Raw genomic sequence first — 22,562 nt, forward strand, 5'->3', positions numbered from 1 at the left:
CCAGAACAAATGTGAACGCTGTGTCTATGGCCCCAGAATCCCAGGTATACATTTTTTTTAAACATGTCAAAATGTAGTATTATTTTCTTGTAGAACTATGGTATCTGACAAAAAGCTCATAGCCACATACTACATGAAAACACTGTATGCTTGTGTTTTTTTAATCCCATAGCCAAACCGGAAGAAAAATCTGTAGGGGGCAGCAGTGATTCTGAGCCACTGTCCGTAAAAAACATGGAAGGACCCCTGATGTGTGCTATTAATATTAATATGTCTTCCTTTGTTTGAGCTCCTCTGCTTCCTGTGCTGGTCTGGGTTAGTTTGCACATACTACACAGACACACAAGCTGAAGTCTCTCCAGTGAGCGGGGTAATGACCCATGGCACTGCCCAAACCCAATGAGCCTAAACCAAGACCCGGGCACTGCCAGGGGAGCAGGCTCTGTGTGGTCCACGCCTAGATCCCAGTCAGGCTGCCAGGGAGCGAGGGACAGAGGAGGAGGAAAAGGATGGAGAGAGAAAGAGAGAGATTATGAAAGAAACAACTGGAAGAGAAGGCAGAGAAAGAGAGTAAGGTGAGCGGCAGAGGAAAATATAGGGAGGCTATGGGTTAAAGATAGATGTGAAGCAGAGCGAGGGAGAGTTGGAAAAGAAGATAGAGAGAAAAGGTGGTGGGAAGAGAGACAAAAGCCACGCCTCGACTGGTTGAAATTCAAGCAGATTGGGGAGGTCCGGAAACGTCTCCACTGTCGTATGTGAATCGTACTGGTCCATTTCAGTGATCCAAAGCGGGCCGTGAGAGGACTAGCTTCAAAAGTGTCTGGTCCACGTTTGGCTCCTGGATGAAAGAGAACGCAGACTCAGGTGGAACGAGATCCTATTTTCCAGTGATTGTAACTATGTTGAGCCGGCATGCTTATCAAAACGAGGCTAGCTCACGTTTCCAACAGCTGTTTCCTGTTTATCAATGCAGGACACTTGCGTTTAGACAGAAAATATTGTATTTCCAGTGCATAATCCATTTAAGCCAAACCCGATGTATTACATATTCATCATTCTGGTACAATTTAGGTTCTATTTATTGAGAAAACATTTATTATGTTTGGGTGATATCAGCTGTTCACATAGCAGACCCCTGCGAGCCACCGTGAATAGAACCGTGCCAAAGTGTTCTGAAGCGAACTGGGCCAGGGCCAGTCAGAACATGGCTAAAGAAACAGCAAGAGAAAGCTGTGGAGAGAGAGAAAGGGGAAGCATGAGGGTTGGCAGTGAGCGCAGCGACGCTAACGGCTACGCAGAGTAGGTGGCGTGACCATAAACTGCTTCATAAAACATGCTTCACATTTCAATACATAATGACAGTTTGTGCAAAGGGACGTGTCACAGCGTCACCTTGAACTTTGCACCCTGAATTTCAATAAGTCCATCACCTGGGGCGTTGAGTTGATAAATTATTGATAGTTTTTAAGGGCATTGGCTGTAAAAGTAGTTAGTGACTTTGCTGCAATCTGTTACTGTGGCTACAAGGGTAATGCTATGCTAATAAGATGCTACCGCTGTGAGCCCAGAAAGAAGGCTCTTTTTTGTTTTTCCTCCTCGAAGGTGGGTGAGGTGCAGGGTCAACACTGCTGCGGCTGATTGGGATTTTGTGGGTGGCTCAAGGAAACTTAAGGCTGAATTTCATAAAGCACATTTCATTTTTTAAAAGGCTCCATCAAATGTGCAATGCAAGAGGTTTTGATGGTGAGATTGTGATGAATGTTAATGCTAAAGTCAGCGGTATGTTTGTTTGAGACTGTGTGCTGTGTTTCTTGCTACATGTCTGTTTTATATTTGTTGAGTTTAAACTTTTAATGAAAAATATCCTACAATTTAGTTCTAGTACTGATGTGTTAATGTATTTGCTGCAGTCAGCTTAGGTCAGGTCACAAAGAGATTTCAATCTTAGAGGGTTTTCTTACCTGGTTAATAGATAAATAAACACAATAAACACAACATGGGCTTAGTCTGGTCAAATGGCCGTGTCAGTAAATACCGGTAAACCGTTATTTATAAATTACATTAACACCAAATTTGCTGTTTGTACATCTGAAATAAATGTTTGTTAGAAACCATTTTAATCATGTGATGTGTTTATGGGCACCACGGTGTAAACAATAGCTCTGGCTATAAACTTTGTATGCATCACATCGGCTGCAAGCTTTGTTTTGTAACTATGTATGATTGCATTGTCCCTGTCAAATAAATAAATAAATAAAATAAACACAAGGGGCCCCGGTAGGGCTCCCGTTCAAAAAGGGGGCGCTTCAAGGCAAACGGTTGGGAATCACTGAGTCATAGGAGGCCAATGCAAAGGTAAATAATACACTTTAAGATGCACTGTGTAACATGTTATAAAGTAGAGCATTCAACTTATTGATTTTGCAATTATTAAATTAAGTATTTATATTTAAAATACCATAAAAACCGGTTTGTCTCCATGTTGATAGTTTAATACCATACTGTTCAGCATTCTAGGTAACGCAAATAAATCTCCATGGAGACAAGCATGCAATAGACCCTCCAAATGAAAAGTCACACACATTAAATCATGCGCAAACTGAAAAAGTGAGCACATTTGATCTTCATTTTACATTCAAATGCTGCTCTGGCTCTTGAGTGGACTACATCTTGGAAACGGGCTGCGCTGGTGAATGGAAAAGAGTAAACAATCGGTGGCCTATCCATTACTCCTGCTTTAACGAATGCGCTCACACTCAGCTCCCTGGTCTAATTCTGCTCATTTACCACAGCCATTTGTCTTATGCAGCCGAAATCATTAAAAAGTAATCAGGGGACCGATTGGAAAGAGAGGGCTAAGAGTGCTCCAGAGTGCTGCTACGTATCCTGTGTATAATTTCAATATATGACTTAGGGGCTGCCGCATGCGCACACGCTTTTCTATTTGTACACTATATAAGTTAAGTTTACATATACGGGTAAATCAGAGTGAGCTCTTGATCTGATTTTTTGTCCTGCTTATCCAGAGAACCAGTCGAACCACTCTAGTACATGTCAAAAAAATCAAATAGGCGTGAATGGAGGGCTAAGAGACGTTCAGGGGCATCTAGAAATATAGCATCAGCGCTGATACTTTGCAGCCATAATTGCGCCAATAAAAAAGGCTAAGATACATCTACAGCGTGTACTATAGTATTGTAATGTCATAATACTGTAGATAGTAAAATTAAAAAAATACCGTATTTTCCGCACTATTAGGCGGACGTAAAAGTCTTTAACGTCCTCAAAAGCCGTCCGTGCGCTTAATAGTCCGGTGCGCATAATATATGGTTTATTTCTGGTTGTGCTTACTGACCACGAAGATATTTTGTGTGGTACACGGTGTATAAAGAAGATTTGGGACACGAGACGCCGATGCGCGACTAGTTACAGTACTCCAGAACCGGAAGTCCCAACAACATGTGTGCAAAGCATTCTGGGAACAGTAGTCTTCTGCTACACGCGGCGCACGTGAAACTTTGTCAAAACGTAAACAACATTTTCAGTCAGGCACAACACAGACACCTATCGGTAAATGAAGGACCCCAAGAATCTTGTCCCAAGATGGCTACTACCATTGGATCTGTTATATTATCGCAAGAAATGCGCTTACGGGCTAAATTATCAGTCAACTGTGGGAATCAAAAGGCCGGAATCATCACTGAACTGCCGCGTGGATCCGAGATGCGGGATCACACTGACCAAAGAGATTTTAGCACGGAGCACTATCGGCGTTTTGGCTGCTTTTACCATTATGCGCTCCAGCAGACATTAAACCGGGACACACGGGACAAAGTCTGTGCGAAACCAGGACAAATGCACTGGAACACGGGACGTAAACAATCGGGGCTGTCCCAGGTCTGATCATCGTCTGGTCATAGCTTTGCGGGATGTACTTCAGCTGCATTTGAAGGATTTGATGACGAGGAATGAACTGACAAAGTGAGTGTATTGTGTTGTATTTTACGTGTAGCAAATGAACGGGGCTGGGTTCAGTTGCGGACATGCTAACTGTCTTTTAGCGATATCAGACTGTGTTGTATTTTACGTGTTGCGACTGAACGAGGCTGGGAGTTCTTGTGGATATGCTAACGTGTCTTTTAGCGATTTCAGATTGTGTTGTATTTTACCTGTTGCAACTGAACGAGGCTGGGAGTTGTTGTGAATATGCTAACGTGTCTGTTAGCGATAGCAGAGTGTGTTTTGATGTTGAACAATGTTGATCTGAATGAGTTGAACGCGTTTCATAAAGCTCAACTGACTCAGACTTATTGTCTGTTTTGTTTATCTTTTGCGCTTTATCGTCCGGTGCGCTTTATGTATGGACCAGTACACATGGTACACAGATAGCTGATGGTGCGCTTAATAATCCGGTGCCTTTTCGTGCGCAAAATACGGTAAATATATATATATATATTTTTTAAAAAGGAATTTCCGTCTGGAAATCTGATTACTACTAAATATTGAAAATGCACACAAAATAATTACTTGAAGTGGTGGCAGTAGTAGTAATAGTAGGTGATATGGCACAAAAACAAATATTGACCTATCAAATAAAACAATAAAATAAAAAAAAAATATTTAAAACAAAAATATATAAAACTGCTTTCAAACTGAATTTCTAAAAAAAATAAACAACGCAGCCTTTTAATTGCTGCCATTTAACACAAATACATTTTCAAAATGTATTCCACCAAAGTCTGAATTCTGCTCCATGAAATGAAATGAAAATCACTTTATTGTCCATTAGGATCTTCATTTGCAGCTAGAACGCTAATGCTAATTGGTCATATCGCTGGGTGTGGGGGGGTTAGGTGAACAAGGAGACTTAATGTGACTGACAGAAAAACAATTTGCAATGTGGTTTTGTTAACAACACAAATCGAATCTTAACACTATAACTGACTGAAATGATAAATGACTGAATTAATTGCACAACCTTGTACACACTGTTACTGTACAAAATAATATGTACATATGTGGGATATGGATGATGATCTGGTCCGCCATCACCAGCTTGTCTCCAGAAAGATGTTATTGTGTTAAATGAACCACAGTGGCATTCAATTTATAAGTTAAGAAAGTCATTTCTCTTCCTCTTAGCCCAACAACGCAAAACAAAAGTTGCCGTCTAAGTTGCAGCATTAGCTTTGTGGCACTAAGTCTCGTCTCCTTAACCTCATTCCGTCGAAGGCATCAAAAGGAAATTAGACTTTACAAATGAATGTGGCTGTGTTTTTTTTTCTGTAACCTGCAGTCGTTAAGAGCCAATGGAGTGGTTTAATGACAACGCTGAGGCAGAGACGGCGCCGCAGAGGAAAGAGCGGGTAATGCACCGTCATCAAGTCACCAAGTACTTGTGCAACGATGTTTCTCCTTCAAGGGCGGGAGGCAATGACATGATTTAAAGGAGCTACTGAGTACATTAGCGGGCCGAAGTTAAAGCAATAGCATGTGATTTTTCAACTCAAACTGAAACGGAAAATGCTTTAAAATATACAGGTAGAATAACGATTGTTTGTATACAACCAGAATAACCAGTGATTGTATGTGATGAAATAGAGTAAAGTTCACATTACCTTGGGTTCGAACGGGGACATTAGTATACGCGTAGCTTAATTCAAGCTAGTGTCCACTGCATTAGAGTTACGGTACGAACACTGCATTTCGTTGTCTTAGTACCTGTGCTCTGTGCAATGACAATAAAGTTGAATCTAATCTAATCAATGTCGTACTTCCATATTGATCATCTCTAATTCGGTCTGGAGTGCTGTTTAAGATTGGTGGCGAAATCTGTTACTTGGTGCTTGGTATTTTAGGGTAATCACATATATTTAAGCCTATTCCAACTGAGCTGTATTAAATGAGCTGATATTAACACCAAGTTCAAATCAGAAACAGTTTATGAGTCCCCCCCATGACAATCAACCCTGGTTCTAAAGTTCACCCAGGGGTCAAAGTGTTTAACCTTATCCTAGGTTATTTCCCCCCTGAACTGCCGACTCGTGAAATGCCTCCGTCACGCCATTCACACGCCAAAACAACACAACCAGGCACACACACACACACACACACACACAGACAGGACTGAACATCTGCCTCCCCTCTCGCTCACCGCCTGTTATTTTTTATTTATTTTTTTGGGGGGGGTAAAACCAGGTCTGAGGAGGAGGAGGAGGACGCTGCCATGACACATCATTCATCAACGTCAGCGCTTTGCCACACTTGGACGGTTCCCTGGACGCGCGGCGGATGGCCCTCGCGCTTGTATCTGCTGAACCGCAGCCCACGCAGCTCTCACTGTTGGTCGTAACGTGTTAGTGGGTGCGCGTTTTGGTCCGCCGATGTTCTGTCGCGTGAACAATGTGGATTTTTGCGCGGCGAACCTGTTAATGTCACGAAACGGAAGGACACACACAGCCGTGAACTCTGACCGCAATAGAAAATGGCTGTCAGAGATGCGGCTGCGATCTGCTGAGCTGTGGTGTTTTGGGATTGGCGTTTAACAGTTGTAATTAGAGAGTGCTTGTGATTAAAGGATTTGACAGAGTGGAATCATTTAAGTTTGAGGCTCGACACAGCACAGTTCAAGAGTAATCATGAGTAATGTTTTTTTTGTTTTGTTGATTTGTTGGTTTGTTAAAGTCATAAAACTAAAAGTAATGTCAGATTTAACTATGTCCCTTTTCTGGTGGAGGGTTTGTCATCTGCTTGTCTCCGTGCTTTGCCAAGAATGTTCCACGGCATGTCATCTTCACGGAGACAAGCAGGGGGCACCACAAGGCCTAGTGTTGGGTCAGATCTGTGGAGAGGCGAACCCGCTCACGGTAAGAATGCATGTTTTTCAAGGTTTTTCTTTAGCTGCAATTGAAGAAATGCAACCCTGTGTTACATCAATAGTCAATTTCCTCCAACTCAGAAATTTCCATGGGTCAAACTCAGAATTTGATTGCAACTGCTACAAGTCATCTACAACGTTACATTTTTTCTGCTGCGAGTCAAAATTCAAAACAGTTGAATGAGTAAGGCTGTCACAATAATTATTTACTTCTTCTTCAATAAGTCATATATTGATAGCTAGAGGAATGATGATGTTGGGACTTAATATGTATTGTCAAGAACTTTTTTTCATTAGTTGGGAACTTTTAGCCAATTTCCCCTACTACAATAACATTTGAACTTCTATGACACATTATATACTCTAACTGCTATTTAATATTTATTGCAGCTCATGTTTTTTAACTGTATTGTACATTTGGAAAGAGTCTTTGGCAGGATAAGTCTGCTTTTGTCAGTAGTTTCAATATTATCTATATTTTCTTCAGAAATATACTGATCTTCAAAATGTGTTACCATGAAAGGCCTATAGGAGCACCAATCCCAGCCACAAGAGGGTAGAAAAGAAACCAATTCATACTTTTAGTTTAGTTTGTTTAATACTTTCCAGTGTTTTAAACTTTAGCCACATTATAGTCATCATTCAGAGTAATGTGGCTGGTTGCGACAGGAAGGCAGCTGATGTAAAATTGTGGCAAATTACTGTCCGTCTGGTCCGAAAGAGCAGTCAAACGTGATTCTAGAAATGAAGTTTTATAGTCCATTTAGCCAATGCTTTGCAGAAGACCAGCATTAAAACCATTACAACTAAATCCGACATCTCCAAGTTTCTCATTGCGATTTTGAGACAAAAGCCTGACAAACACGTTACAAATTAATCGAAGAACATCTTTGCAGTGAAATTGAGTTATTAAGTGAAAACACGGCCTCTTCCAGCGCCATTGCCATTACGCCTAATGCGGGGCTTAATGCGCGGCGTGTAAGTGTTCTAATTGAGAGATGAGGAGTAATATCACACTTGGCTGATTGCAGATGGGCCACCATATTCTGCACATCCCGTTCACACCCACACACATTCGGGCCGTGCAGAGACGCATGTGCTAAAGACATCAGATTTGCCAAGGAATTCCACTTCTTAACACAAAAGTAATTTCACTAATCACTCGTCATCATCTTCTCGGCTTTCGCGACTTTCACTCTGGATGTTTTAGTTTATTTAGAGGGTGTATATTTCGATTCTTACAATACTGTTTTTTACTTCAGGAATAATGAGAACAAGGGCTGCACAATATTGTAATTTTATACAATATGGCTGCTAAGTGTTGCGATTTTACTCTGTAAAACTAAAATGCACATGCCTGAATTTCTCAGTCAAACCAAGACTAAATCAGGGCTAATTTACTGTATATTTAAGCCGCACATTTTTTTCCCACGCTTTGAACCTAGCGGTAAATTTACAGATTTTTAATGGCTAACGGCCAATCTAGCAAGAAGCGCAAGCATTCAAAACGCTGTGTGTTTTGTCACAATCAGACTCATATTCATGGAGAAATTTGTTTAATGAGGAAGTGAATCTAGATGCGGTGAAACGCATAGACACACGTGGAGCGCAGACATGCGATATACAGCGATATATCTGCAATTTAGAACCTGCTGCAGTGAAATTAGACTTTCTTTGCCAGACCTGACCCCTGCATCACTACCGTGGACCCTATTTTTGTGTAAATATCTCATGTTACAACGTAACACTCACTCACTAAACATAATCTCAGGAGCAGATGAACCAGATGGGAAGACACAGGTAAATCATCTCACACAGAGTAATCAAGGACAGAGGGGACAGTAGGGACCACTCAGATGTGTTTTCTGTTTGTTAAGCTTCAAATTGATGTGTGTTTTCTTACAATCCAACTCATATTCACATATTCACTGAGAAATTAGTCTAATTAGACTGCGGGACCCTCGGTTCAAAAGACAACCGGCGTGTGTAAATATCTCATGTTACAATGTGGGCACCTGCGCCTTATTGATAGGTGCGGCCCATATATGTAGAATTTATTTTTTCTTTGTACATTTCGTTGGAGGGGCTTTTATTCAGGAGCGCTGTCTAGCCCGAAAAATAGAGTAGACGAATGAGGAAAATCATCAATAAAATCTGGCTTATTTAATATAGTACATTTCTGTCAGATGGACAACGCCCTTGATGTTATTGCAATATATTTAGTTAGTTGCCATACTGTATATCGATTTTTGCTTTAGTCAATATTGCGATATTGATACTGTGAGCTATATTGTGCACGCTCTAATGACAATATTTGCTGTTACTTTGACATAGATTTTAAACAGGATGCCCATTCCTTTCTGATATATCTTTGTATTTAGAGTGCTTTACAAATAACGTTGGAAAGTTGCATATGAACTGGGAATTTGTTGTCTAAATCTCAAGGTCTATACGGTTAAAATCATTGTTTTTACTTTTGTAACACATTTATTGAAAGGGAAAACGGTATTATGATTGTGGGAGCGATCGTGGACAAGGGTGGTCAAAAGTATCGAAAAAAACTGATTCTAAACTAGATACCTATGTCAAGAAGTATCGATGCTGAAAAAGATCACATAAAAAGGACAAACTTGAACCTTTTCTGAACAGTTTTAGAGCAGGCTTTATATTCATCAGAACTAGCAGAAGACCACATTGTAATATCAAAGAAACCAGCCGTTATTTCTGTTAAAAATTACAATCTATCATAGAAATATGTTGGTTTCTATTATCAATGTAGTATCAAAATCAAAGTATGACATTTTAGCATTGTGACAATCCCTATCTTGGACATTGTTTTGGTGAGTTTGTACAGGCCAGAACTACTTCTTTAATGGAAGCATGTTCTTCTCTGTGCCCCATTAGGCCGGTGTGTGTGGAGCCAGTGCCTGAAGAACACATCCACACAAAACCATTATGCTGGTGTGTCTTGTCATTTTCACATTCACCGCTCCGACTTCTGTAAATCCAAGTTGTACATTTTTATCAGGTGCCCACAGCAAACCCTGTCTTTCCCTTCAAACCAAAAGGGCGTGTTTGTGCTACAGCTGACATTTCAACGTCCCCTCCCTCACTCCAAAGGCAAAGATTATGTCTGGAGACTGTCACTGGCACATGTGAACCTGCTTGGCTTCCTGGGGCCATCACTTATTTCATCCGCCCACCCAAAACATGCACAAACAGGGCATGTCTGTAATCTGACCATCATAACAAATATATGCGAATGTGGGGAAAAAACAAACAAACAAAGCGTCATTTTGTCAGGTTTGTGAAAGGAAATTACGTGTAGCTTTTTAGGTAGAACCCTCGGGATAAAATGTGTTTGGTGAGAGATAACCAGCGACGGTTAGGCAGGAGTTTGGACAGCTTTACACCTTGAGCAAGTGAAATGCAAGGATTCTGATACATTAGCATTTTACTGGGAACTGTAGAAGAATAAAATCTGACTTATATCATTGTCTCACCCGTGAAATACACTTAAAATAATTGTATTCATCACCTTCTTATTTACTATTCATTTATATGACTCTATATGGAAATAGCAAGAGCACAGGAGGCTTATCTTGTGGGCAAACAATTTAAATGTAAAAGAGCAGATTCTATCTCAAAGTCCAAAGCAGTACGACTTCACCGGTGATGTAACGCTAAAACACATCCGCGGACAAAGAAATATTTATGTAGCCGAGGCAAATTATTATTTCAACATGATAAAAAAGAGATATGGGTAAATCTTGTTCAGCGGGGGCAGCTGCTGTCGCACAGGTCAAGGGCAGAGATAATGTAAAATAATGAATAACAATGCATCGGCCTCATATTTTCAGTTTCTTTTCAATTGGTGCATTCAAGCCTCTTATGAGAAGCAATCACACTTTTTCATAAAGCCGATCACAGCTATAGACAAAAAAACATTTCCAAGTTTGTGTCGCTGTGAGACGTGGCTAAAGCTAGTGTAAACAAGAAACTACTTCTGGTTTATCATCAGCTTTTTCTGAATGAATTCACTTCTCAGCACTGCATTTTAACATCTCTACATGTAATGCACTGGGTTTTGGATATTATGCATTATGCACAGGAAAGGTAATATTTTTTGTCTTTAATATAATGCTAATGTAAAATAAATTGAATCATTAAATGTAAAATTGCACCAGAGTCTGAATTATTTTGTAAACAAAAACAATCAGTTCGTCCTTGATTGTATGCTAGACCTTATCATGTATGTGATAAACCACCCGTGACTCGTTGTAAAGCTAATAACAACTAGCATGCTAACCGTGCACTTCCGGTTTCTCTGAGAATAAAATGCTCTATAATTCCAGTTTCATTTTCAGCAAAAAAACTAATTTAACCTTACTATATGAAAGAAACTGGTTCAAGCCTGTTTATGGAAGGGACTTCCTGGGCATTTGATGCAACCGGAAGTAGTAGTGCAAAAATATTCCTTCACTGCAGAGGGTGAAGGAACAAAGTGACATGGCAGAAAGCTACACAAACATTAATTGGTGAATAATAATACTTACAAGAACGTATTTAGATTCAGAACAAACAGAAAAAAATAAATAAAAGGGAAATGTTCATATTGCTTTGGACTGAATTCATATTTGCAGAGACCCAGTTAATATAGCACTTGTTTGGATGTCGCAGTTGATCATTTCTGACTTTGTGTAGGTGTTGGAGCATGTGTGTTTTGCAGAGACCAAAGCAGAGATACAACTCCCATCCTCCCACTGCCACTTGTATCCCAATCACTAACAGGTGCATTGTGCTATGATTGCCTTGTCTGCTGATGAGTGTTTTCTTAATAAAGAGCCTCACATTTGTGTATTTGTGTTTTTTTTGTTTTTGTGTGTGTCGTTCTCGTGTGTATGAGTGGTTGTAATTGTATGACGATGCTGCGGGGGGCGCCGATCAACAGGAAGCCATCAGCCCCCCACAAATAAACAACGTCTCCACCGCTCATCGCCGCAAATCAAAAGGTCAGTGTCATTATGGTGGTTATTGGAGGTGGTGGGCGGGTGAGGCATCCGGTCTATGTCTATGCGGTTATGCTAGCATCACTCACAAAGCAACACGTGAATATGAATTTGAAAAGGTCGACATCATTAGCGGACCATCGGCAGCTGCATGTAACAGGAATGCAGTGGTAGAGAGAGCGAGAGAGAGAGAGGGTGATGGCGAGTGGGGCCAATCAGTCTGCAGGCGTCGACCGCGGCGCGTACATGCTAACTCACCTGCCTAGCACAAATATGAAGAACAAACACGCTAAACGGTGCTAGTTAGGGGGGGTACTGTTTAAACCAGGGGATGAGAATAAGTGATACTTGGCGACCCAGCGGGAACCAATAACTGGAGTAATTATGGCTCAGCTGCGGTCCGGGCTGATGAGGCAAACAGACAATATTTATCTGTATTCTGAGGTCTTGCATATAAAAGACTGCAGAGTTAAATAGAAGCTACTCCAGTCTTTCAATTTGCTTGTGACAAAACTTAAAAGGGGAAAAAATCTAATTGAGTGGGGCTGTAACAAAGGCCCCAGAGATATTTAAAAAAAAAAAGGCTGTACCTTTTTTTAAATTGTATTTAAATATGTCGTAAAAGCTGCTATCAGGAAAAAAATGAGACTGCTGTGTGTTTTATTCTCCAAAAAACGTGTGAAAAGTGCTCATAAACTCATTGTGGTGAATAATTAGAGGAGAATATCTTTGGACTGCAGCTGCAAAAACTGTAAAACGAACTAGTTGTATTTTCTTTTTTTTAAATAAAACTGATACAGCGCTTCTAAGTACATAACAAATTATGTTATATACATCCCCAAGGCTATTAAACTGTTAAACAGCCACAGTCTTGTCAATTTAATTGTGTTTATTGTATTGTGTTCACTGTTTGTGAGTGTTGCTGCAAATCTTTTTCCCTACAGGGGCAGATACATATGTCTATCTATAAATCGTGAATTCTGACTCTCTTCACTTTGGGAATGGCTGTTCTAATAAAATAAGAAACTTTGTGAGATATATAAGAGACTATGAAGATGGATTATGATTTTTTTGACCCACTCCAATAAGTGAGGAACAATTAGTGCAACAAAAATGACTCTTCAGTTCTGCTGCTGGCACAGTGTTTGTCCTGCAACCTCTGAACCTTATTGATACTTTTATTGTGTCTTTGGGGAAGGCACTTCACCCACCTGCTGTGTCTGGGCCTCTCCCATCAACCAAAAAACATAGACAATCTTGCAGCTAAGGTAGTAGTGACAAAGTTGCGCTCAAGATCTGATGTCTCTGGGCACTTGCACTGTGGTTGCCCAATGCCCCTGACAGGTTGTGCCAATGACAAGAATTTACTTTATTTATATTCAGCCTGACATACTGACTAGAGCTCATTTGACTTAATTCTGGATTCTAAATGGAGGCACTAGAAATGTTAAAGCTGCATCCAAGACAGCAGTATTAGGTCAAAGGTTGCAGTATTAGGCATAATTATAATATAATAGTGAATTTCCCTGAACCTCAACCTCAGTATGTGACCTGCTTTATCAAATCAAATGATCAATTTGACATAAACAGCAAGATGAAAAAATATACATGTTTCATTATTGAACTGAAAAAATACTTACTCAGATTTCTATTATAAATAATAAATAGAATAAATAATAATTTCCGTAAAAATGTTGCAATTATAAAAAAAAATCTTTACAATTATATTGTGACCTAAATAATCACAATTATTAATTAACCTAACATTCTTGACATTACTTTAGACAATGCATCAGCCACCTAGCATGTAAGCTGGTGTGTCACAAATTGTTTGTGCAGAGGGGACTTGGGGCAGGGGTGGGGTGGTCTACCAAGATTAATGGAGCCAATCTCAGGAGCTATCCAGCACAATGACCATACACTCCCTATCCGGCCACAGCGCCCCGCTCTACTATTCCCGGCTGCGGTCAACACCTTTCCCTAGAATCAACTCTAATTAAATGAATCAATCAAGGGCCACGCCAAAAGCTGGACAGATAGCATCACTGCAGCCTGGCCCGACGGCACACTCCTTTGTGTGATGGGCTATTGTTAGATGAAGCCCGGAATAACAAAGAGGACTATAGGAAACACCTATAGTTATAAGTACACTGCCTGTCCAAAAAAGAAAGGGGCACATACTTTAATATTTGGTAGGACCACCTTTAGCTTTGATTACAGCACACATTCACTTTGGCATAATTTCAATAATCGTATTATTTTTCACCCGTTGATCTTGTCTTGATGATGGAGAGAGAATGACCACTGCACAAAGCCTTCTCCAGCTCGTCCCAAACACTCTCACTGGGGTCCAGATCTGTAGTACATTAGTTTCTGCTTCTCCTTAGATGTTTTCTTTCCATGACCACGGGATTTGTCTTTCCAAGAGGTGAGAAGCCATTCACTGGATCAATCTCTAAATATGAAAGAGCAGTGGAGGAGTGGGTCAGCTTGCCTCTGTGCCCCTCACACACATCTGACCCTGGTTTAGACCGACACGTGGCTTTGCTCCTACATGCATAATATGTGCTCTAGCTCTGTCCCTCTTCTGTCCCTCGTCTGTCCTTCCTCTGTCCTTCCTCTGCCCTTCCTCTGTACCTCTTTAACACAAGTGCATCTTTTCATTGAAACGTCTAATTCACCACAGTGAAGAGCTAATTCTGCGCTGTCCCACTGCAGACTGCAGGTGACTGACCTGCCCCGGCAGCGCAGCTGACCTGCCCTGTCAGGACAGAGAGGAGAGCACTCAGAGAGGCTCATATATTTGTAGAGCAGTGAGACTCTGTCATGCCATTTCTTCATAGCTTCAAAGCACAAACCAATGACAGTCACACTTTGAGAATGACACAAACATATGCAATTTAGCCTATTTAAACTCAGTTATTTCAGGCCAATATGTAATTATATTTGTCATAGTCATTGTTTTATTTTATCATACTAAATCAACTTTATCTCCCAAGGCAGGCACACCGAAAAAAGTTTTAAAAGCTCTGCAGTAGGAGGCTCGTACCTACTGTATTTGCTTAGTTTAATCCAAGTGGCGACCTTTTTTGCAGTGTATTATCAACACTGAATACTAAAATATATGCAGATGTTTTTAAGAAGGGTCAAAATGTTGCAAAAGAAAACTTTAAGGGCGTTTTCACACTGCCACTAGTTAGGTCGACACAAAGAAGCAAGTGCTCCGAGAACGGTGCGAATGTCCCAGTGTGGACAGCCCAGTCGCAGTCTGGAGCCGTTCCGAGCCGCGGCGCGGTGAAGTAGCCCAGCAGTTTCAGGAGCCGCGGCACGGCCATATAGCCTCATGGCTAACCCTAACCCTAAACTTAACCCCACGGCACAAAATAGCCTGGTAGTTTCGGCCGCGCGCCGCGGCTCTGTAGACACTCCCTTCCGAGACAGCTTAACATAGGGTTGGCACTAGGTCATATAGGGAATTGGACAGGAAGTGACGAAATCCAAGATGGCGGCGCTCGTGCGGCTCAAATCACTTGCGGTTCACCGTTTTTCTACACCGTTTTTCTACACCTGGTGGTGAGAGAGATAAGTTTACTGTCTCGCAGCACAATTTTGACACACTTGCTGGATCGATGGTTAGAGACACGGCTTGGCGCAAAATTTTTGTGGGTTTGATTCCTGCATGGAGCTTTATTATCTCGAGTTTAACTTTTTTTTTAGCTACACTTTTGCTAATACAAAGTCATGGTATAAACTAGTTTCAACAAAACAAAGTAAACCTAAAATTTAGGGTTAGGTTTAGGGTTTGGGGGTTAAGGGTTAAGGGTTAAGGGTTAAGGGTTAAGGGTTAAGGTTAAGGTTAAGGTTAAGGTTAAGGTTAAGGTTAAGGTTAAGGTTAAGGTTAAGGTTAAGGTTAAGGTTAGGGTTAGGGTTAGGGTTAGGGTTAAGGTTAAGGTTAAGGTTAAGGTTAGGGTCAGGGGTTAGGGTTTAAACCCAGACCCATGTGATTCACATTTTCACAATTCTTTGTTTTACATTCAATGCACGAACATTTAACACTATTTCTTTCTAGATTATGAATATGATACGACCGTTCGCCATGTTTAATACGGTCGACCACCTGTTTACTTCCGCCCGGCTCCCGCCATGTCGTCCTCACCATGTCGTCACGGGCCATGTCGTCACTTCCTCCTGTCCAATTCCCTATATGACCTAGTGCCAACCCTTAACATAGGTAGGTCAAAGTGGCTCCACCCACATCCTGGTGCGGGCAAGTGTGGTGTGAAAGCAAAAGACCCCAGGCCAAACTAAACATCACTGTGTGGTCTGCAGTGAGGGTAAAAATTTGATCAAAAATGAATTTGATCAAAAACGTGCTTGGGCAGCGTATATTTGCATGAATAGGCGCTGTAGAGCGTCCATCTTCTACTGGCGTCTGACCAGGCAAATTGGATCAATTTTATATCACTTCTGCCTCTGTGCGCTGATAAGACAGCTTTGTTTTTGCCAGCACTATCGCACTCTCAACCGTAAAAAACAGATATTTTAACGTCTGCATGTATCATCACAGTTTATGCTATCACAGTAGCACATGAATGAACGTTAACCTTTCCAATAGAAATATAACCTGTCCTGGTCACCCTTTATCTCCTTATGACTTGAGTGGACAATGTATAGCCATATGTATAATCATATAATTTCACAATATGATTCTCATCTTCTCACTGCTGGTCCATAGAGTAATATCAATAATACTAGTTACAAAAGGTTAAAAATGCAATGCTTATTAATTTAGGCAGAATGAACTTTGACTCCTATGTGGCAGCGGTCAAAGATATAGAAACTTGCGAATATAGCATACACACTAAATAATGTCCGTCCGTCCATCCAAAAGTCAATGTTATGCTAATCCATTCATATATATTCTAGATGCAGGATTACAAAAGTGCATGTGCGTGACCCCAATAGCCATGATATCCTCGGAGTGAGATAATAAATTGGGGAGGAAAAAAGCTCAATTGCTTGTGAATCCTCTACAGGCGTTATGTACTGTGTCCTTGAGCAAGACATCCACGATAGGAAATGGCAGCAGTTACATTAATGTCAATGGGTGGAGGGACTCTTTATTAATCTAATGGACAAATTGTGCCACCCTGTAGTTTGAATGTTGTGTTTTCTGACATCCAATTTAGGACCAAAAAACCATAGATATATCACTACACTACGATAGGCAGCGCAAATGTTACAATAATTAAGAAAAAATACGAGTGCAAAGAAAAGGTACAGGCGATAATTATAAGCTAAAAAGTGACAAAAATATATTACGTATTTTTGTATTTATTGAAGTTGAGTAATTATCGTGACAGGCCTAGTGTGAACTAAATTCAGGTAAGTAACGGCATAAACAATGTTGAGGTATGAAGGACCATCACTATAAGCAAAACATTAGCATGCTAACAGCACACTTCCTGCTCCACGGAGAATGAAAAGCTCTCAGATTAGATACAGACAGCACAAAGCGGTTTGATTCTGACCGTAACAGCTGCTTCTACAATATATCTGAGCTGGAGAAAAACAGATTTGACTTTATTACTTGAACAAAAGCCGGTTCAGCCACTTAAAATGTAGAGCCTCCATGAAGATGTTGTTTTGCCTGGAACATTCTACATTATAGATACACACATTCATCTTCAATTATTCATTTATATTGCTCAAAATCGCCCTGAAAAATGCATTCTTACTCTCTCTTCTCTGCAGATTTGGCCTTGTAATCAAAAGTGACATAGTGCACCTTTAAAATGAGTGCGTGTCCTTATTTAGACCTGGTTTAGACTATTTTAGACATGTCTTAGTCCATGTTTAAGGATATTTGACTAATTTGTGAGCTTGGGTATGGATATTCTGGATTAAGTCTTGGAAAGCAAAACATTATTTGATGGTGGTACTTTGGCTGAAAGGTTTGATTCATTGGTCTAGAGCAGTTGCCTACGACTTTGTGCTCGAGTATTTCCAGTGAACAGATGTATATATAATAGACGGTCCCTATGGCTTTCCTTTCCCAGCCAAGAACGTGCGTTTAATGCTCTGTAGTCTGCTTTCTCCAACAAGCACGCTTGAGGCCAGCGCTGTGTGTCTCTGTTTGATAGCGACTGGCTCACAGTAAAATGGCTCTTCGAAGAAGCACACGCGGCAACCCAATCATATCCACATCTGCCACGTTATTGGGGAGCCGAGCGAACGTTATATGGAACTGTCATTGTGCTCTTTAATTATGCATCGCAGTCATACTTGAGCAGTCGCACCACCTGGTCGAGAGCCTGCATGTTTCTCAGCCGTATTAGAAGCAGTTAAGAATTATGGGAAGCAAACCCAGAGTGGGGCTGGATATCATTATAAGGCATTTAAGTGGTATTGAAAAAACAAATGATAATAATAAATGTGTGACCTAGACACGATATTACATTTTAGTGTAATAGAAGAAGAAACATTACGATTGAATCATTACTCACAACACCATAACTAACCATCTATCCCTCAAATTGTCAACAATGCTGAAGTTCTCAAACCTTTCACCACTTTTCCACTGTGTTAAAGGGAAAGTAAAAACTACAGAGCTTTCAATGTGTTTATATGCGCAGTGGAGAGCAAATAACTAAATGTTTGTTGTCACTTATCTATGTTTGGCAAAAGTGTTGTTATTTGTAGAATAGACACTTTTATTAGCATTTATTGCTGCAAAGTCTCAGTGCTAATGCTAAATTACCCCTTAAGGTTTGGGAGCAAATTAAGTTTGGTTGTTTAGCGTACTTAGAGTGCTCTGTGCGTACAAACATAGTGAAGATAAATTAAAGTAATGTATAATAAAGTTAATGTGACATACGCAATCAGATTTTAAAAAGCACATTACATTGAGGTTTACTTTTTTGGCGTATAGACTGAATTTAAATGTTTTATTGTTGGAGGAGAGAGGAAGGTGAAACCACGCACATTGTCACCAATATAAATGATCATTCATCTTTAGATTTCTCCTTTTATCTATCGGCTCCCATCCCTTAATGCCAGAGGACTATCATTTCATTTAAAGATCTGAAATCAACCCATTGTTACATATTGCTTTGACAGCTCTGGACTCGGACCCTGGACTCTAGCCTGGACACCAGCCTGGTCTTCTTTTTATTTTCCCCCCAATTAAAAAGGCAAAAGTCCAAACAAAGGCAGCGTTTCATTGCGCTCCCCTCCATCAGCAGAAAGCCTCATTAGCCACAGCAGGATAATTAGCAAGATGCTGCAGTGCTCGTTAAGGAGGGGCCTAAGCCGTAAACAAACCTGAGTGAACCCGACGCCCACGGACCCTCGGAAACCAAATGCCACCGCTGCCGCCTCCCAGAGAGACACACGGCCGTGACACAAACGCACACATAATCACATATATTATATCATATGGATCAGTGGCTGTGGTATTTAAAGTATGAAGGTTGAAGTAATGTGTTGACACAAGAGGTGAAGGTAAAGGTAGTAATGAGAGTACAATAACACGATTCTTTGTTTCAGTTTTGAGAGTTGTGTCAGGAAAGGTTAGAGGTTATGCAGATGGTATCATAACGAATTCAGAATCTCCTGTAGGAGTAAGATAAGAGTAAGATAAGATAAGATAAGCCTTTATTTGTCCCACAATGGGGAAATTCCAAAGTTGCAACACAAAGAAGTAAACAACAAAGAACAGATAACTTAAAAAAAACTCTTAAGCTCTTATAAAAAAGTAAGTCAAATGGAAAAGAGCTGCTTAGGATTAATTACAAATATAAAAGTTGACAACTCTGCTTAAGATTTAGTTCGGACGTAAAGTTAGAAAAAAAAGAGAATATGTGGAGTAAACGGTAGTAGAAAACCAGATAAACAACAGCACACTTTTATCACTGATACAGACTTTGGGATCACACATTGTTGAACCGATTAACTTTTCTTAAATAGAATGTCGTGTGTTGAGAAAATCTATTATTGTATTATTGAGGGGTGGAGTAATGTTCTTTATCTTCCCCTGCAGTAAGCAAACAAGCTAGCTAAGCTCTGCACAGGTGAAAGAACAACGGAGAAAGTACTTTCAGTTTAAATTTTCCCATATAAAGGGTTAATTAAAGGGTATCGCTTTATGGAATTTCTTTCATTATGTTCATTATGTCAATTAAAACTGCTCATATTAAAGTGGTGATGAAAGTGGTGTCCATATTGTAGATATTGTGTTGATATTGTGAATCTATGGGACTGACAAATTCATCTTCTTATTTTTTAAAGGAAGATGAATTGCTGCTGTGATCATGACCACAGTCAGAAAATCCTAAAACAAGTGAGCAAAAATGATGAGAAAAATGTACGACTATCGTGAGCACTATGATCTAGGTCCAGGACAGTGACCAAAGAGAAGTCCTGAGCTCCAGCCAAAACCCTGATCCCACAGAAGACAGCTCCAAAGAGGACACATACACATATGTGGGACTTTCTCTCAAATTCCTCTTCAAAGGTTGAAATTTGTCATGATCAATATCATCTTCATCTAACCCTTTTCCTTCCACACCACTGTTTGTATGAAATAGAGAAAAAATATATGCTCAGGTTGAATAGATGTAGAATAAAAACAAACAAATAAAAACTTCTCTACCATTTTGATCACAGCACATGATCTACAGTCCATGTAAAAATCACTGACTAGTCTACATCTAAAATAATCGTTTTCAGTCTCTGCTACGTTTTATAGCCTCTGGACCTTATTTTAATGCACTCATCCTTGTCAAATTAAAGGCGTAATGGACGATTTTTTTGGCCCAAATCTGAGTCTCATTTCCTCGTGGCATGGACAGCCAATTAGTCCTGCCACGTATCAATCATAAAACGCACCTACCGCTCACCTGCAGCCTCGTCGGCTCGTCCCCAAGAGAGCAGCACGTTTCCCCGTGTCTAAGCACATGGATCTATCATAATATAGTTCCCTCAGTGTACGGGACAAAATTAAGACAGTTCGAGCTGACTCAGAAGAGACGTAAATCTACGGGAGACGAGAGATGCGATGCGATCCGTCGCGCTAATAAACAAACGCACGTCTAGCCGCGAAGCTGTTGTGTAGGTCCGCACGGGGGGGCATGCGCACTTCCGCTTGAGTTCTCAAATAGGCGAGTAGTATTTATACTTCTAATCATTTTTTGTGATTTTGTTTATTTCTACTTTCACTGTTGCTCCTTTCATTCAATATCTTAAATGCGAGACGGTTAATACATCATCCTATTGTGGCCTATCATGTTAATCATTGATATTCTACCTGTAGGAGTGGTCTCTGGACGCCCAACACCTTCATCGTGTCTGCACTGGCGAGGACCTTCAGAGGGTCGGCTGCTTTGCTCACGGCCTGAATATCCTTGTTGATTTCTGTCCGCACCTAGAAACAAGTAAACAATTGTCAATAACAGTCAATTTATTTGGCATCTATTTATTTAACATGAATGATTTAACATATATTGTCAATGTAACGGCAGAAAGGCTCAGAAAGAATTTGAAGATCTCAGAGCTCTACTTATGATGTCACAAAACTGGGAAATTTGAAACAGAGTGTTTTCGTGACGCCCAGAGAGAGGACTTACTAAACAAGATCCATCAAATAAGCCTGAATAAAGCTAAATGCAACTCCAAGATGTTTTTGATGAGGGAACAATGTTAGAACTTAGTTAAAAGCTCAATTTTACATAATTAATTAAGCCATTATGCACGCTGATATCTAAAAACTATTCTGCTGTATGTGTCCTTTAGTGCTGACAAATAGAAAACTTAAACCACAGAGATATCAAATTAAAAATAAAGACAGATAAGGTTTTGCACCAAAATAAAGAATGAACTTAACAACTTAATCAAACTGACTTGGTTGAGGAAGAGGTCGTTGATGTAGTAAGTGAGAAACGCTCGGAGCTGGCACTGCTTGGCTTGGCCTGGACCCATGTTCATCTCAATCTCCTGAATAAATCTGTGAAGAGACAACACAAATAATTAGCACCAAAGGCTACATTTAAAACAACAACAACAACAACAACAAAAACCACAGGCAGTCCAGCCTGATCAGGTTTGGAACAATAAACAAGACTTGAATTATCTTGTAGTAGTGCATTTCAACTTTCAACCAATATAGACATTAAACCTAAATAAATGGAGGAAATATACTGTAGACATGTCTTGGCTACTCATTTGTGACCAAAGAAAAGAAAAACTGGGGGGAAAAGATTGTTTTGTTTGACTAACTGCAAAATAAATGACTGAATAGTTCAATGTGACTCTTGACATCATCATAGTTTTCTATTTTTTTGACTGACTCCCACTCACCACTTGATTTCTTTTGTGAGGAAACATACAATTGGAACTCATAAATCAAATACAACGGCTGCAAGTTATAATGTTACTTAGCTGTGAATAGTAAAGGCAATTTGAGCAAAAAATACATCCAAATGAGTCAGAATCAATGACCCAGTTGATACAAAATCTGGAAATGAAACTGGATAATCATTGGAGAAGGTATCGGAATTGAAAAAATTGAAACTACTATACCAGAAGTATTATGATACCACATGATAATACTAAAGACACTAAGATTATTTTGGGTTGAAAAAAAAAACAGTTTAGTCAGGCTGCGAAAAAGACGGGGG

The 22,562-nt window shown here is 40.2% G+C and overlaps 1 protein-coding gene across 1 annotated transcript in view; it reads right to left on the reverse strand.

Moving 5' to 3' along the window:
- The window catches only part of exoc4 (exocyst complex component 4), a 217,828-nt gene that overhangs the window by 72,300 nt on the left and 122,966 nt on the right, over positions 1-22,562 (reverse strand). The window contains exons 12-13 of the mRNA XM_072453575.1: positions 21,787-21,889; positions 21,194-21,310 (exon numbers count right to left, since the gene is read on the reverse strand). Of these exons, the coding sequence (XP_072309676.1) occupies positions 21,194-21,310; positions 21,787-21,889 (220 nt within the window). The remainder of the gene's footprint in view (positions 1-21,193; positions 21,311-21,786; positions 21,890-22,562) is intronic.

Source organism: Eucyclogobius newberryi, unplaced genomic scaffold (assembly GCF_026437365.1).
Source record: "Eucyclogobius newberryi isolate DKJ021-1_F unplaced genomic scaffold, fEucNew1.0.hap1 SCAF_2, whole genome shotgun sequence".
NCBI lineage: Eukaryota > Metazoa > Chordata > Actinopteri > Gobiiformes > Gobiidae > Eucyclogobius > Eucyclogobius newberryi.